Below are 18,440 nucleotides of genomic sequence, written 5' to 3' on the forward strand. Positions count from 1 at the left end.
ACCGTCTACATCTGGAACCGCTTCTAATTCTGTACCTCCATGATAGTCGGCTTTTAATCGCACAAGAGAGCATTGATCAACTCTTGCTGGATGAGCATGTCTTTCACCCTCGTCTATCACAAGGAGAAATTGCTCTTTCCATCAAACCTGTTGATCTCCATCTTGATTGTACTTGTCTTCTCCATCTTCTATCTCGATCACCACCGTCGCAACCTATGCTCTGGTACCACCTTGCTCTGATACCAATTGTTGCGCAGGATCCGGTACCACACGGTGCAGCAGGAAGAAAGAAAAAATACAATACAAATACATGAATCGACCTCAAACCTACCTCCACGGGGTGTGCAAGCTTCACTATGAGAGAATAAAATAAAATCAATACAAGAGGAACTCACCATTCAACTATTGTACAAGAGTCTCTCTACAAAAAGCTCCAAAACCCTCACAAAAGCTCTCTAAAATCTCTCTTGAAGCCTTTCTGCACCTCCAAGACGTCACTAGCTATCCAATGCAACAAACGGCTCATCAATCGAAGCTACATAAGCTTCAAAATCTCAAAAATATTATTTCAGTAGGAATACAGAGTTCCAATCAACCTTAGAACCATCTGTGGCTGTCCGATCGTGATCGGCTCGCACCAAAGCCATCCGATCGTGCAAAATAGCCTCTGATCATGGTCGAATTGAGTTTCAGCCATCCGATCATGATCGACTGCGATCTGGATCGTTAGATCGTGCAAAAACTCCCTTGGACCGCGTGTTTAGTCCACGTGGCCCCTTGGATTGCCCAACACCTTGCGGTCCACGATGGACTACGTAGGGCGCTGGGCACCCTATGCGCGCTAGGCTAGCACCCGCGCGCACCTACGCTGGGCCCGCCCACACGCTGGGCTGCGTGCGCCTACGCACGCGCGTCTCCACCGGGCCCAACCGCGCTGCCGCCTACCTTCGCAAGCCGCCGTCGCCTAGTGCGCCGTGTCACCGCTTCGAGCTTTCTTTTGCACGTATCTTTACCGTCTGAATTCCATTTGGAATGTTCTTGACCTCGTCGAACTCCGTTCATCATCCTGGACTTCGCTGTGAGCTCAATGTGGATCGAATCTTGAGGCGCATTTCCTAACATTGAGTGCTATCACCAAAGGCCTTGTGATTACAGTTGCATTGACAGCAATATGTTCTTATCATAAGCAAGCAAATGCATGTCTTCCTATGATTAAGCTCAGAACAACAATCAAATATGACTTTATTGATGGAAAAAGAATAACATGTTGTTCAGTACTTAGGTGAACATGGAGATGAACGAGTGCAGTCTTTGCATTCTAATTTATCACCAAGCATTCATATGCATGCATGCACATAAACTTCATCTCTGTACCGGCATCAGTGAATTTCAAGGACATAAACTTGGAAAACTCGGTGAACTGTAAATTGAAGAACAGAACTGGCTCTGAACTACACACTACAGGTCTGTTTGAAATATTGAACTTGTTGCAGGATGTATCAGAACTAAGAGGCAATTTTAAGGAATTGCAAATAACCAATATAAATCCAAAAACGACACCTGGACAAGTGAATGAGAAGATTACAAAAATAATAAATTAAATCAAAAGAGTAGCTCAAAGTACAACTGAACAACAAAAGCAGAAAGAGAAATCAAAAATGGCAGGAACCCCTATGAACCTCTGCTTCGCTCTTGTGAACTTATAGGGGGAAAAAAAAAACAAATAACTTCACATGACCACATCATTATTTACACAACTAAATCTGAATGGAGTGAACAGGCTGCCCCGTAAAAGTATAGATCTCTACAAGTAAAAGAGAAGCTGTCTGATGGTTGTCATGAGTATATGCTGTCAATGAAACTTGAGATCCCTACATTATGGCACAGTTACACTTTGATTCCAACTCTGGAGGTTTCATGCTGTTGACTTTGTTTGTCACCTCATAATTGACGAGCGTGGACTCTTGGATACTTGCATTGTTTGCCAAATCCAAAGTTGGGGCAAATGCATCACCTTTCATCCTTCTCTCTTTAGCCCTACGTGATTTTGGAGTACATCTGCTATAAATCTTTTGCAAGTCCCTTTGGTCACGAACAGATTTTCCCAGGAATGTAACCGTAGGGCGGGAGGCCTCACTAAGCATCAACTCATTTTCCATCCCAATGGTCACAGCTTTATAGGCCAGATCATGAACAATAGAGCTGCAGAAGAGTATAGTATCAGTTGCTTCTTCCAGAGTTAAACTTCTTGATATTTGTCCCCTTTGGTTCTCATGCTTGATTACAGTCAATTCTTCTATATGTTCCCTTGGATCTTCTACTGTGCATACAGCTGATTTTTCTGTCAAATGCAAGTGCAGTTGCAATCAGACCAAACAACATTCAAGATACAAATTCTGGTAAGAATATAGTGCACTAGTGGTAATAAACAAATAAATTGGAAATTCTAAGCATAACCATCTCTTACCCCTTTCTTTCCTCTATTAGAGAAGGGAATAAAAAATGAATACAAATTCTAAAATGTGGTTTTGCTCTGCTATCGTCATGCCAACCAGGATCTCAGGAATTGGAAGCTGGAGACAACAGTCATCAGTCAAAATTCTAAATTTTGATCAATTGATACTCAACTGTTCTGTTTTCTGCACCACTGGCAGGGCTAAAATATTACACTCAAATGTGACCCATAACAAAAACTATTTTGATTTTTCATAAGCAGAACATCACCTACTTTTCCTGCTATGTATAATGGGAACTCCCAGATGTGACTGACCATTGCACATCCAACACGTGATCACGTGGGAAAGGGAAAAAACTAATTGCTTACTGGACTCGATCTTTATGGGAAAACTCCTAGGTCCAGTGATGGATCCTGAGGCCTTCATGCAATTCTTTTTTTCAAAATTTATTGAAATCTTGATGCTTTTCCTTGTCTATAACATGCGCTTCTTTCTAGGGGCTCCAGGCCTTAAAGGACCAGAAAGATAAGACTTTCATACATATTTTAATTGAAATAGCAGCCGTGGCCGTTAATGACTCTTACTGCCCTGGTGTTTAAGTGTTAACAGGTTCTCATTACTTTCTTATTTTAACTAGAGGCCAATTTTAATATTAACTATTTCCTTGCACTCTTGAATAGAGCATGTGCGTCATACATGCCGAGTCCTAGTGTGTTGTATGACAGGCTCTCCTTCTTATTGTTGGTAAAACATATTTGCTATCTCAAATGATAATGCATTTAATTATGTACTTCATCATTTCTACATATATAAGAAATAAGTTAGAGAACTAGAAGTCAGTTCAAGACATGTTATTGCAGATGCTCTATTTAGAGTGACTTTCATTTTACCCTGGTGCAGACAGCTTTGTAGTCCCAAGATCGAACGAACTACTTTATTATTATCTCCTTAGGATGAACTTTAATAAGATGAATCGAAGGTAAAACTAAACAAATGTAAGCCTAAATTCAAAACAAAGAAAGCCATAGGTATGAGTGTAGAAGAAATTTAATCAGTAATTTCTATTTTTCTATATGGGTATTCTCACATCCTTTTCATTCTCTATTTGCATATACAAGCCACAATACAAGTCTCTACTTATAAAATTTCAAGAGCAGAAAAGAAAAAAAATATATGATGCTTCATACGCATCCCTCCATGCCAGTTCAAAATAGATCTTGCCATATTGCAAGAGTCTAGATAAAATATGCATAGTCTTAGATTGACTTCTCTATTATTCATGTAATCTCGAAACAGAAAATTTCATGAGAGTAATGGAACGCTAGAAAAAAAGGGACAACCCCAAATTTAAGACAAAAATATGGAATGTAATCTATCTATCAACATTTTGGTAACATGTAGAGATTATCTTAAAGCTCACCAATATATTTAAATCATAACAAGGAATATAATGCAAATTATTAGAAAAAAAAATAGTAGAATTGAATGCAAATTTGATCCAAAGTATTATCATCAAAGTTGGCTGTACCAGTATCAGGATTTGCATCAATTGCTCGGTGGTACGGTATGGTCTGCTCTTGTGCTATGCTGTTCTGAGTTGTACCGACAAAGCCAAAGTGGGGAGAAGGATATCAAGAGAGAGAATGAAAGAGAGAGAGGAAGGGAGGGAGAGGGACAGAGAGGAAAAGAGGGAGAGGGAGGGAGGGAGGGAGAGAGAGAGAGGCCGAGAGAGGGGAAAAGAGGGCTGCTATTTTTTTCTTTAGAATTCACAAATTAAGTTGGCAATCTGCGACCCCTTATGGACAATGAATGGAGATGAGGGCTCGCGAGCCCTCTCTCCCCCTCTCTCTTGCTCCCCCTCCCCCTCTCTCTCTCTCTGTCTCTCTCCCCCTCTCCTTCCCCCCCTCCCTTGTAGGTTTTTCAAACCAAGGGCTAGATTGTGCCAGTTCCACCCAGGTACGATTCAATATGCCCCGAACCGAGGGGTTCAAGATGGTACCACCTTCCTTGATCACCATTATATTGGCATTAGATAAAAATCTAAAGCATAAATAGCACCAGTGGTCACCATCAATTAAGATTTCAAGTATTGGCTGATACATATACTTGTAACCAACTGGTATGGACTGTACCGTGTGCCAATATGATACACTCCCTTGGTACCGACACTTGGCACAACAGGTGTACCAAGTCCTATCCTTATAGATATGGCATGATAAAATATACGTGGTATGATCTGATACACAAACCATGTGATCAATAATATCTAGGACAACAAGCCTCTAGCCCCTATCTTGTGGAATATCTTTAAATGTTTAAAATATTAGATGTAAGCTAACATAAACCAAAACTCTGCAATGCAAAGTGTAATAGTACTCTCCATGAAGAAGCATAATAGTTCTCCCTTCCACTATTTTCAATCTTTTTGAAGGAAATCCAGATAATAATGATGATACAGTGTCTACAAAATGGCCCAAAATGCTCCTTAAATGAAACCAAACTTGAGAAAAGATTGGTCAGATTCTATCTGAATGGATTCTCTTATATTTGATACTCCTCAAAAGAACCGTCATTCCCAACAAATTTAAAGTTGATTTGGACCTATACCTTAAAGTTCTTTTTGTTGCTATATTGAAGTTTTACTATAACTTTTTATCTGATGTTGGTGAAAATTGAACCTAAGTCTACTAAATATGTACTTGAAGACCCAAAATATGCATTTCTTTTGATGAAAACTATTTTTGGAATTAGTTGAAACATGGTAGAATAACTTATCTCCAAACATATGCCCATCTCCCTATCTATTCTGAAATAATGGCGATCCATTTTGATGATGAATTATTTCAAGAGGGTTATAAATTAGAGGAAGATCCTATTGAAGAGGAGGATTAGTTTGAAGAGTATCCATTTAAGCATTTTTATGCTTCAACTTCATTTGGAAAGTGTTATGGACCACTGGTAGACATCTTATCATCATTAACATTTTAACTGCCTTTAGAGAGGACCTGAAGAGAAAAGGAATAAGCTATCATGCTTCCTAATGGAAAGACCCATTATACAGGGTTCTGCCCTATGTAGCTTACTTTTTGCACTCCACACACTAAACAAGATCACACAAGGCTGCAATAGAGGCTTATTATGCTGGATCTTATTGATCATGACCACATTAATGATATTTATATCAATCACCTTGAGTAACTATTATCTTTGATGTACATGTAGGAACTAGATTGCTATTTTCTTGAATGCCAATTTAATTGGTGGTACTTATTAATTGAACTTGTGATACATTCTATACTTCATTGTCAAGATAAAAAATATAGCTGTCATCATTAAGAAAATACTTACATGAAAATGAAATATTACCACATTTCATACTTGTCTTAAATATTATACCATACTATTATTCTTTTGTAATTTGTTGTTTTAATGATTCATTAGAAATGGGGACGTCGATTAGACTAAAAACTATATGAAGCTTGCTTAAAATCTTGAAAGATATCAAGATAGATACCGATATTGAAAAAGGAAACTTAAAATTCAGGAAAAAAGACAGAAGCCCAACAATTAATCACTCAAGACATGATGATCAGACTTACCAGTTAGAGATGCCAACATAAACATTCAATGGGTAACAACATGTGGTTTGTTTAAAGATGATTAGAGAAGCATTAAAACAACTTAGATATACTTAGTCCTCAATCACTCTTGATAAAGTGCTTGCTAATGCAATTGTAAGAGATATTTTTAGCCTTAATTGAGCTTAGAGCCAATTGAGGAAGATGTCTATCCACTGCGCGATACCCTGAAAAACTCGTATGTGTGGTTATGAGACTCCAGCCCGTGAATTTAGACTATTTCTAGAGCAGCGAGGAATGCTAATTAGAACGAATTTGATGAATTTTATATTGTGCATAGTCTGGGACATCTGTGCATGCACATGGAGATTGGAATAGGGGCAAGATGACAACCAAGTTAATTAAATAAATAAATGATATTTAGAGGATCTGAATGCATCACATCCAACAAGCTGAGCTCTGATACAATGCTAACTAAACACTTGAACTCAAAAGCATTAGATGTTAGTGTATGAGAAAACAATGTATATCAACCTTGGCAGTTGGGAATTGTTGGATTTTATAGTTTATAATTTCTGATTTTAATTTTATGGTGACTCAAAATTACATATTCATTTTATATTTTTTTGGATAAATTTTCGTTCAGGTGCTTAGACACACATCTTTTGGAGATTGTGTGGTTATCCAAAGCATGCCATATCAAGAGATGCATCTTTAGAGGCATGCATCTTCTTACGCTTCTCTTTATGAAGGGATAACTAGCCAAAATAAATAGTGCATGGAAGAATACTTCCAAGGCATCCCATCTTTTGGTTTGCACCTTTTTGAATTCTGTGAACAGGAAGTTTTATGGTGGCTTATAGATAGAAAAAGAGAGTAAGAAGCATGTGCAAATACCTACTTGGAAGAAGAGAAATTTCCTTGCTTTCATCCCCAAATATTAGAGTTTTCTTTGTATTAATTTCTTCAGCATTTGGGCTTAAGCTAGTTCAAATTGCACTTGACTGGCCTTACTAGAATGCATCTTATGACTCAAAAACCTACTCATTGTATCCTGGTGGAGACCAAAAGAAATTAGTTCCACCAAAGCAAGGTGAAATCTACTCTAAAAAGAGCATCAATCATAGCATGCCTCGGATAACATTATATACCTCAAACTTATTTCTTATATGTACAGAACAACAAAACATATGTTCAGTTAACTGCATCACTTTTTTCAGATAGCAAAATGTCTCCCAACACCTTCGTGCATTCCATTCTAATGGAGGTAGGTATGATAAAAGATCTGATTTTTAACAATACATGTTAAAGAGCATAGCGAACAGTCTCTACCATACCCACTTGTGCAATGAAACATAGCAGTCACAAAAAAAAAGAGAGAGAAACATACAGGATAACATCATGGTGCTTGTTCAATTTAGGTAGCAGTAGGTCAATTCTAGAAGCATTTTTGTCCCAATATCATCTGAAGATAGTCCATTCACAAGAATTAGGCAAGTTCAATGCTACTGATATCCAAGTCACCACATGGTTAGAAAGAACCCTTGAATAGAATTTAAATTAATATTTGCTTTAGTAAAGTGAATGTTTTTCTTGTCAAATCTTTATATGATGAATTCCTCACTTAGACTGGGGTTAAAGACTCATTCTCTTAGTACAATCTTAGTCTAGATGCTTTCCAAGTCCAGGGTTATAACTGAAGGATTGCTTTCTGATTGTGTTGGGTATGCCACTTTATCCACTAACTGGCCCTTTACAATTCATGATACAATCCATTCTCCCCTAAATCTGCATTGGCTAAGAATTCAGAACCAGTTCTTGTAGACTGATGACAAGTTGACAGCCATCATCAAAATTTGCCCAAACCTCCATGGAGCCTTCTTAACTTTAGTTGCTCTATTGACAGTCACAAATTGATACCGTATGGCTTGGATGATGACATTTATAATGGCTTATTTTATGTTTACATCAAAAAAAGGAAAATGCTTGTTGAGTAGATTAATGATACGATTGCTCTTTTTTTAACCAAGTGATATATTTGTGAGATTACCTTGCATACACCAACTGAAGTTCATAAACTTATCTCATACTAATAGTACCAAAGCTTCTACCAAAAAGAAATGAAGATGGATTTTGAAATGGAGAATTCATCAAGCAACACAGATGACATAGTGATGCAAACGTGAGGTTGCAAAATCTAAAATTTCAATTAAAACTTTTGAAACTAGTTAATCCTTTTTATGTTTTGAGAATTCTAGAGAACTTTAAACACAATAAGCAATATAGCAAATAAAATTTCAGCAAGAAAGTGATAGTAAAATCCAACTAAGAGCGACACAAAGATGATGGAGAGCACATCATATAAGGAACAATAATATTACCCAACTAAACTGCTGATAAATGTTCCAACAAAAGTAGTAAGTTGGATCCTATCAGGCATAAAACTCTTAGTTTTCGGTTGATTCAACAAGAACGGATGATAGTGGAGGGATGGATAGAAAATAATGATATCTGAGATAAGGAGAGGTTAGGATTCAAAAGGGACAACAATGAATCGATCGCGTGACTGCGGGGGGTCCACGATTGACGAGGATAGCAGCTACTCCACAGGTAGAATTTCAGCAAGAGGGGGAGGAAGGAAGAGAGGGGTAGTAGTCAGGAAGAAGTGTTGACGAAGAGGAAGAAGCCAACCATGCCACGAGAAAGAAGTGACATGATCAATAGGAGAAAGGAAGAAGATAATAGATCAATAAAAAATTTCTGATCTTCAAAAATCTGTCCTCCTAGGCTCCAAAGATTGGATATTTATAATGCCAAAAATCAGCCTCACATTGATTTCTATTGTCTCTTTATTTTTTAAGGTAGCACTGCATTAAAAATCAGCTTGTCTCTTCATTTTTCAAGACAGCACTGCATTAAAAATCAGCTTGTCTCTTCTTTTGTCTTTTCATTTTCTCCAAAGCACGGACTCAAAAAGTTACAAGATGAAAGAGAAGAGGAGGCATTAACTTTAGCCCATTACTCCCCCATTTTCTCCAAGGCACATGCTCCAAAAAGTCATAAGATGCAGAAAAAGAGAAGACATTAATTTCAGCCATGTTGGTTTTGGGTTTTGGAGGTAATTTTGGTGGATAATAGGTTTAGGTTAGCCGAACCAACTAATACTAATTATCTTAAGCCTGAATTAGACACAAACTCACAAAACAAAAGAAGATGGCATGAAATAAAATAAAAATGATGATCGCGGCACTAGTGGCTGCATCAATTCTCCCCAGATGGGAGAGATCTCGACCCCGTCGAGATGGCATCCTGAAAACCATGGTACAAGTCCTCTCAAAGGCGTTGTAGCTCTATCTCAAAAATCCAACTATTATCAGTCAATGGACGACCATGCCATCGCACCAAGTATTGACGGTGAACACCATGGCACGTAGAAGACTAGCTCACATCCAGAATATCCTCCACCTCCTCTAATGGTGCCTTAGTGTCAGTGCAGAATGGCAAGCCACCAATATCGATAGTAGAGGGATGCACTCCATGGTACTCATAAAGCTCACTGACGTTGAAGATTGGAGAAGTCGACACCTTCGGGGGCAAATCAATGAGATGGGCATTTGCTCCCAATTTTCTTAGGATTTTGAATGGTCCAAACTTCCTTTTACATAGCTTACTATAGCCTCCTGTGGGGAACCTCTCTTTCTTGAAATAAACTAAGACATTATCCCCTTTATTAAAATTCATACCTCGACGGTGTTTATCCGCTAAACTGCTAAATCCTTCTACTTAACAATGCAATCCCGCGGCCTCTAATGGACCTGTTATTGCACTTCTTGAATAGGTTTTAGGTAAGATTCTACATCTGCACTAACTCTACTAGGATTGGGTATAGGCGCTCGATCAAGAACATGGGCTATGGGATGGCCATATAAAGCTTCAAAATGGGATTTTTCAATAGTTCAATTTATGAAACTATTATAAGCAAATTCAGCTTATGGTATTATTAAATCCCATTGTGTTGGTTTTTCTCCAGCCAAATATCTTAAAAGATGAACCAAAGATCCATTTACTACCTCTGTCTGCCCATTAGTTTGTGGATGGTATGAGCTGCTAAAATTCAATTTACTTCCTGCTTTCGACATTAAAATTCTCTATAAATGACTTAAAAATTGTGTCTCTGTCAGAAATAATTGTTTTGGGAATGCCATGCAAATAGACTATCTCATTGAAAAACAATTTTGCAATATATGATGCACTAGAAGTTTTTTTGCATGGTATGAAATGAGCCATTTTTGTAAAACGATCAACAACCACAAAAACAGAATCAACTTGCCATACAGTCTTTGGTAGGCCTAAAACAAAGTCGATAGTAATATCTTCCCAAAGAGCAGTGGGAAGGGGAAGAGGAGTGTATAGATCCATATTTTGAGTTTGTCCTTTAAATGTTTGACAAATTTTACATCTTTGAATGAATCTCTCAACATCCTTATTCATGTTAGGCCAATAATAACGCTCTTGAATTAATCCTAAAGTTTTATCTCTCCCGAAATGACCTCCTAGCCCACCACTATGCAATTCCTCAGTCAATGCCTCTCTTAACGAACCCTGAGGAATACACAATTTCGACTTTCTAAAAAGATATCCATCCTCGGTATAATAATCAGAAGATGACTCATTATTAAAGGATAGACACTTTTGTAGGATGGGGGCAAAGTGAGGATCATTCTTATATTGATCTTTAACCACTTCAAATCCTACAATCTCCAATGAAGCAGTGACAAGCAAACAGGTTTGACAGCTAAGAGTGTCGGCAACACGATTGTCCCTCTTGAATCCTAACCTCTCCTTATCTCAGATATCATTATTTTCCAGCCATCCCTCCACTAGTGCCGTGATCTTCATTTTTATTTTAAAATGATCAAACCAAAACAAACGTTTCCAAGGAAGGAACTTGCTCTGATACCAATTGACGCAAACGTGAGGTTGCAAAAACTAAAATTTTAATTAAAACTTTTGAAACTAGTTAATCCTTTTTATGTTTTGAGAATTCTGAAGAACTTCAATCACAATAAGCAATATAGCAAATAAAATTTCAGCAAGAAAGTGATAGTAAAATCCAACCAAGAGCGACACAAAGATGATGGAGAGCACACCATATAAGGAACAATAATATTACTTAACTAAACTGCTTATAAATGTTCTAACAAAAGTAGTAAGTTTGATTCTATCGGGCATAAAACTCTTAGTTTTCGGTTGATTCAACAAGGGCTGATGATAGTGGAGGGATGGCTGAAAAATAATGATACCTGGGATAAAGAGAGGTTAGGATTCAAGAGAGACAATGGTGTACCGATCGCGTGACTGTGGGGGATCCACGATTGATGAGGATAGCGGCCACTCCACGGGTAGAATTTTAGCAAGAGGGGAAGGAAGAGAGAGGCAGCAGTTCGGAAGAAGTGTTGACAAAGAGGAAGAAGCTAACCACGCCACGAGAAAGAAGCGACACGATCAATAGGAGAAAGGAAGAAGATAAGAGATCAATAGAAAATTTTTGTTCTTCAAAAATCTGTCCTCCCAGGCTTCAAAGGTTGGATATTTATAATGCCAAAAATCAGCCTCATATTGATTTTTGTTGTCTCTTCATTTTTCAAGACAGCACTGTATTAAAAATCAGCTTGTCTCTTCAATTTTCAAGGCAGCACTGCATTAAAAATCAGCTTGTCTCTTCTTTTTCCAAGACAGCACTTGTATTAGTTTCTTTTGTCTTTTCATTTTCTCTAAAGCACGGACTCCAAAAGGTCACAAGATGAAAGAGAAGAGGAGGTATTAACTTCAGTCCATTACTCCTCCATTTTCTTCAATGCACATGTTCCAAAAAGTCATAAGGTGTAGAAAAAAAGAAGACATTAATTTCAGCCACGTTGGTTTTGGATTTTGGAGGTAATTTTGGTGGATAATAGGTGTAGGTTAGCCGAACCAACTAATACTAATTGTCTTAAGCCTAAATTAGACACAAACTCACAAAACAAAAGAAGATGGCATGAAATAAAATAAAAACGATGATCGCGGCACTAGTGGCTGCATCACACAGTCTGTCGTAATACAGTGAAAAGGAGGAAAGTCTTATACAGATCTTACTTGTGAGGGCTAAATGCAGATTTGCACAAGTAACCTTGAGTAATATTAATAGATCAAAGACATGGAGAATAAACCCTCAGCAAAGGCATATGCTCAATATTATATTTATGTCAAGCTCCAGAATATAATCTAGCTATTTTTTTAAGAGATATTGGATGTTATAACAAAAGATATACCAGCATCAATACTGTAAAATAAAGATCAATTTAGAAAACTATGAAATGAATCCAAATTTGATACGTGGGAATGCTAGGGCATCTCCTATTCCTTGGAATAACATCAAACCTAAATAGGAATACGTGGTGAATGAGGATCCATAAAGCCAACCCCAAATAGTTGGGAAAATGTGGAAGGTTATGGTTATGGTGATAGCAAAATTGAATAACTAGATGAATGAAGATACTATGTTAGAATAGATTAAACTATCACAAACTTCCAATATGCTCACTTGACATCAAGAGAAACAATTGCAGAGTCAAATATATTTTGCAACATAAAAGGTAGAAAACTTAGTCAAGAGAAAATAATAACAAGATTTGAGGAAAAAGGTCAAGAAGCAAATATAACATAAGACTAACAAAATTAGGAAGGAAATACATACCATAGACACCATGAGCATGATTGATAATGCTAGAATCCAGTGCCAAAGCCAACACATCCTTCTCTGACATTGTGGAAACAGAATATTCACAAGAAGCCTCTAACACCCTTGTATTGTAAGAGTCCGTACACTCCATTTGTGAAGTTTGTAAGCAGCCACGATCATTTTCAAGGCCCATATTCCGGTTGCCAGAGCTATGTCTGGGAGCATCATTATGGTCAATTTCACAAATATTACTCTTTCTATAGTCTTCCTCAATTATAGAGGATTCTGGAATACCAACAGATTTTTCTTTATCTGTAATTCTCCTATGATTCTCTTGGATGTTTTCATCACTCACGCATGAAACACAGTCCTCATCATTTGAATAATCTACGGTTGGAATACCATGCAAATAGTTACTTTGTGGGTGACTCAAAAGTTTAGAAGAAGAAGCATCTACATCCTTGCAGCATTCAGCATGAACAGAGAGGCCCCCGTCATGCGGAAGTTGCCTAAAAGATGGGGATTGGTTTACAGGTAATTCTGTAGTTTCCAAAGAATCACCATGATTTTCAGTGACCAACATCGTGTCTCCTAAGGCCTCACATTCCAGACTTCCAGCAGAACTGCAAAACTTTTCTTCAGCTTTGTTCTTGGTGGGAACCAGAGCTTCATGGGAATTTATTTTAACAGATGAAAGTGATGGACCAGTGTTTAGAGCTTTGGCATCATAACCGCTTCTCAAATTTTCTCTCTCTCCTTTCTGGCTGCTGAACTGCTGTTGAACATAAGCCTCTGTTTGTCCAGATGATCCCAGATCAACAGAAGAAGCTGAAGAACTATCCCTTTCATTGCTGCATAGCATGGCACTTGTATTTTCACTCACACAAGAAGGATTGGAACAAATTATATTTCTAGCAGAAAATAACCTCCCGCGCACATCATCCAATTTATTGCTGTTTGACCTTTGCAATACAAGTACAGATGCACCTTGTCCATCAAGATCATCAATCATTAAGCTTTGGTGGGGACCATCTTGTGATCTATTGAATTTGCTTTCCTGACACCTGGTAGCATCTACTTCTAGCTGATCATGTGACTTCTGTTCAGAAGGATCCTTCTTCCTTTCATCTAGCACAAACTGAAGAGGAAAACTGTCTGGAATGCAATCAGGACCCTGCTCATTGTCTGTTTCCTGGTGATTAAGCACAGCCTGACCAATATTCTTCTCAGATAATTCAGACGTCTCCATTTTGAGCTGCAGCTTGCTACACAGTTGATCTGTCCGAGGAGGCATGTCAGATTGAAGTGCTTTATTCAGAGTCATGGGTGTGGTAGTTTCAGTTAATCCTATAGAAAAGTATTTTTTTCGAGCACATTCTTTACAAACATCAGTTTTCCCACCAACTTCAACAATAGAGAATTTTTTTCCACATGTAAAGCAAACCATCATTCCATGACAATGAACTTCAGAATGGTAACCAGCAATATATGAAGATTCAGAAGCAGTCTTAATGCTCACTGCATTGCCAAGGTTACTAGTTGACTTTTCAAACTCCTCTGAATTGAGTTTAGCTGGAAAAGCTCTATTAAAATTCTCATATCTACATTGCCCAAGGTCATCAACCATCTCATGCACCTTATCTGAGATAAAAGCTTCCTCTTGGCAGTCAAGATCTTGCATTTTTCTCCAACCACTGGCCAGATCATTCTGGTGACAGTTATTGCTAATAATATGATGAGCAATACTGGTAGTTTGCTCGGAACTTGCATTTTTGGTATGCATGTGTGAAGAATTCTTGGTGATCATAGCATGGTGTGAATTATCTGCTTCCTCAACATATAACATTGTCGCTGGGGCACTTGAGAGAAGTGGCCTGAACATATTCTGAGGAATTTTGTGATTTTCCTACGAAAAACAGAAATTAAGCAGAAACTTTGTGATAATAGAACACAGATGAAGGAAATGAAACCATGTGAGATCATCAAAGCCCAAGAATAAGCAGATGGCCTTTCAGAAAAATCTGGAATGTCCACGATCTTTTGAAAGGAGATTGAATCCTGAAATTTGTGACAGACCATGTTGTGAACACAAGCCTTTTGTATTGGAAACATTGAAAAGAATTTCTCTGGGAACAGTCTCATAAGAAATATGAAAATAAAGAACTAAACCTTAAAAGCGATCGAGCAAAAACTAAGGGCATGTTTGGTATTGTTGCTGTTTGTTTGTTTATCAACAAATTAGTGGAATACCAGTAACAAATGTCACCAGTCTGGTGAATTTCCAGACTTGGATAGCATACATTAAGGTCAGCCTTTTCAGAGCCACATAAGACATGAATGACAAAGAAGTCTAAAAACTATAATGCCCCCTTTTCTATGTTCAAACGCAGTATTCTGAGTCAAAGTGAGATAAGCAAAGAATCATATAAAACAAAGTAACTATACCAGAAAAATTTTTAGCGCAAATGAGAAAAATACCATTCAGTGTTTTAGGTTTTGTTAATATGAATTGATAATTTGTGACAAATAAACCAAAAATAGAAACAGTAATCAGAATAAAAATACATACCATCTGTTGAAGTGAAGAATCAAAGGATCTTTTATGGGCAGAACTTGCAGAAAGTGTGCTGAATGGTTTCTTTGAAAATGCCATAGCTCTGCTATTACCCAAAACTCCATATTTTCTTGCAGTCGGGCTGACAGAGATACCGATGGCAACCGACTGCTGAGAGTCAAAATCATCATCACCTGAAGATGCTACAGAGCCCCTACTGTGGGAACTCAAGTGATCTTGTTCTCGACTGTGTGACAAATTGGCACGTCTACATGCTGTTGGTGACATTGACTGCCTTCGAGAATTTGAAGATGAATTTCTGGATGCTGGCGACAGACCCCTTCTATGTGATGCTGGGTGATCCGATGGGGAAGTTCGAAGGTTTGGAGGCACATCAGAAGAGAAACTGAGGTTCAATTGCCATCCTCGTAATTCTGGAGAAGCTGAATTTCTGCGGGTTGTCTTTACAGGAGATGCTCCCCTTTTTCCTGAAGAGGATGACTGCCAGCTTGAACCAGAGTTTGACCTCCGCAACATGGGAGTTGAAGACCTTGTAGTAGGCGATGAGGTTTTATTTGGAGGAGTAGAGGGTCTTCGTGTAGGCGTGATTGGTCGCAAAGCTGGAGACTGGCTAGAACGAGGAGCAGAAGATGACCTTCCTTTTGACTGACTTACAGTATAACTAGATCGTGTAGAAGGACTTAGTCGATGTGGACTGGCGCTGCTTCTACTTGTCTTGTTCATCCTGTCAGTCTGCAGTCACAGATAAGAAATAAAGGATGCTCCTAAAAGAAATAGCAGAGAAAAGGGTGAACTGCTTGTTCCAGGAATAACAAGAAGCTTGATAAGGTGCTAATCAACTACCATGGATGATCTTGAGATAGGTATGGGTTGAGCTCTTGGCCTTCCCCTATGGGAAGGTTTAGCTGGTTCTGGCACATCATCATCATCCAAGGATGGGAAAAGAGGAGTGTCAGGTGGCGTTAATAGCCTGTTCCATCAGAAGATCAACCATTGTAACCATCTTAAGGGCAAAAAAAAACTAAAGAAAAATTAGATTTCTACTTCATACTCATGCAAGAACAGTGGGTATGGAACACAAGAAAATGTGATAGGAAAAATCTATATAGGATTTACCATTTAATGTTTCTTTCACTGAGTCGCTTCAATTCTATGTCTACTTCAAAAGGTCAACTAGATAAACTGTTGTATGAGCTTAATGTAGATCAAAGAATGCAAGCAAGTTCTCCACAGTTACATATAAGACTAAGATGCAATCACAAATATACAACAGTCTGAGTATTGAATACAACTTACCAGTCATAGTCATTTTTACCAGCATCCACGTTCAGCAGGTCACTGCTCTCTCTTCGAACTGGAATGGTGGTTATGCCCAGCTTGAAATCCGAAGAGTCTCTTAATTTTGCTGAAGGAAATAAATTTCATGTTATAATGACAGCCAAAAATTGGCTAACTAAGAATTATTGTCACGCCAATTATCTAAAGAACAGAGAGAATTACAAATAGAGTCTTCGAAATCATAAGAAGTATGAAGCAAGAAGTTATCCCTTTCCCCGTTCTGCATATCCTTAAACAGGGCGAGATCATCATCTTTGTTTTTGAGAGGTAATCCGCTCTCAAAACTGCGGCCCCTCTTGTGCGCATTCTCCATTCGATGCTCCCTCGCAGAAGAGAACCGCATCACTGTCGAAGGTGGCATCTTTCACAGCCGTGCCACTCTCTCTCAGAAAGATTCCATCCCTCCCATTTCCTCAAGCACCAAACTGATGATATCCATCACCCAAAAAGGAGTAGCAGATAATCCATCATGAAGGTAAAGCTCGCCGCATGTTCCAATGCCGTAACCTGTGACAGACAACCATGCTATTATTAATCACTGAGATTCTTGAGATAGAGAAGAATAAGAACATTACAAAACCAGGAATTCTTTCTTTTAAATTAAAAAAAAAAGAAGAAAATCTACAGTATGTGAGTAAAAAAATAGACTTCTGGTTTACTATGTATCAATATAAAATTTCATTTTGATCTTCGAAAAGGCACAAATAGTTGTCTGAATTTTAAATCGACTAGGCAAAAGAGGAAGGCAATGCGACCTGCCAATCTAGCTCTAGAATCTTTACTGAACTAGAAATCACCAAAAGGAGTAAAAAAAACATAATTAATGCTAAAGTTTCGAACTTGTCATGAAACCAGGAAACAATGCAATCCATCAAAACTAGGAAAGAACAAAAGGAAAACAGCAAAGAAAAACTCGAATTACTGCTCCCAGTTGTTCAAAATCGATCACATGACACTTCCAACTCTCTCACAGAACCCCAAAATCGTTTCTTCGACCGTTTCCCTTGCCTGGCATCCCCAATCCTTCCATTCCCCGCCTGTCCCGCTAAAGTTCCACTGTTTCGAGCGAATTTACCACCAAAAAAACCGGGATCCTTCAACTAAATTCCGTTGGAGCGATCCGCGGCGTGGAAGTACAGATCGGAAAGTGAGAGAAATCGCACTGTGGAAGTCCTGATTCCCCGGGAATTCAAAGGTTGCAGGACTTTGGGACGAAAAAAAAGATTAAATAAGAGAGATTAGAAGGTGGGAGACGAAGATCCCAACCGACCTTGTTAGGGTTTTTTTTTTTTATTTCACCCTAACGAACAAGAAGAAGGTTTCCTCAGTAGCAAGCTTTCGCTGCCAGTGTTCCCAGGTTCTCTGGATTCTGGAAGGCTTTTTCTTTTTCTTTTACTTTTTATTTTGTGTTTTTTCGTCTCTCTCTCTCGATCTTTTCTTCAGATGAGCTTAATTTACTGTAGAGACACTTGTTACTGCTCAGGCATAGGGTGGGAGAGCAAGACACCTCGCTGATGATGGGAGAGAAAAAGGTGGAATTGGAGGGGAACATGGGCCCTCTAAAGATTGGGCGTTTAGGAATCCGACCCGCTTGCGATCCAATTTATAGGCCAAACAATATTGGGGTTATGGTTCGATGTTTCATGTTTAATTAGATTCTAAAAGTTGGAATTTTGCTTAACATATTTTGATTGTTGAAGAGAAGAATCAAAAATAGAATAATTAATGTGAGGATTTGAAATATTTTGCTCAGAATAGATATCGTAAGTTTC

General features: G+C 38.2%; 1 protein-coding gene across 2 annotated transcripts; it reads right to left on the reverse strand.

The window, feature by feature from the left end:
• Positions 1-1,569: 1,569 nt before the first annotated feature.
• LOC105048830 (uncharacterized) lies at positions 1,570-18,212 on the reverse strand. Of its 2 annotated transcripts, none has more exons than XM_073261254.1 (7): positions 17,939-18,212; positions 16,831-17,175; positions 16,627-16,735; positions 16,174-16,300; positions 15,325-16,062; positions 12,771-14,661; positions 1,570-2,341 (listed from the first exon to the last, which is right to left on the reverse strand). In XM_073261254.1, the coding sequence occupies exons 2-7, from the start codon at positions 17,027-17,029 to the stop codon at positions 1,872-1,874; spliced, it is 3,534 nt and encodes a 1,177-aa protein (XP_073117355.1). In that variant the 5' UTR covers positions 17,030-17,175; positions 17,939-18,212; the 3' UTR covers positions 1,570-1,871. The 2 variants fall into 2 exon arrangements, with proteins under 2 accessions (XP_073117355.1, XP_010926591.1); XM_010928289.4 differs by having other exon boundaries at positions 17,591-18,212.
• Positions 18,213-18,440: the final 228 nt, after the last annotated feature.

Source organism: Elaeis guineensis, chromosome 7, assembly GCF_000442705.2.
Source record: "Elaeis guineensis isolate ETL-2024a chromosome 7, EG11, whole genome shotgun sequence".
Classification (NCBI taxonomy): domain Eukaryota; kingdom Viridiplantae; phylum Streptophyta; class Magnoliopsida; order Arecales; family Arecaceae; genus Elaeis; species Elaeis guineensis.

Coding starts and splice junctions, on each gene's coding strand:
- LOC105048830 (XM_073261254.1), bottom strand. CDS start 17,029: ATGCCACCTTCGACAGTGATGCGGTTCTCTTCTGCGAGGGAGCATCGA. Junction 16,736..16,830: donor TGATTTCGAAGACTCTATTT/GTAATTCTCTCT, acceptor TATTTCCTTCAG/CAAAATTAAGAGACTCTTCG. Junction 2,342..12,770: donor TCATGCTCATGGTGTCTATG/GTATGTATTTCC, acceptor TGCATTTGACAG/AAAAATCAGCTGTATGCACA.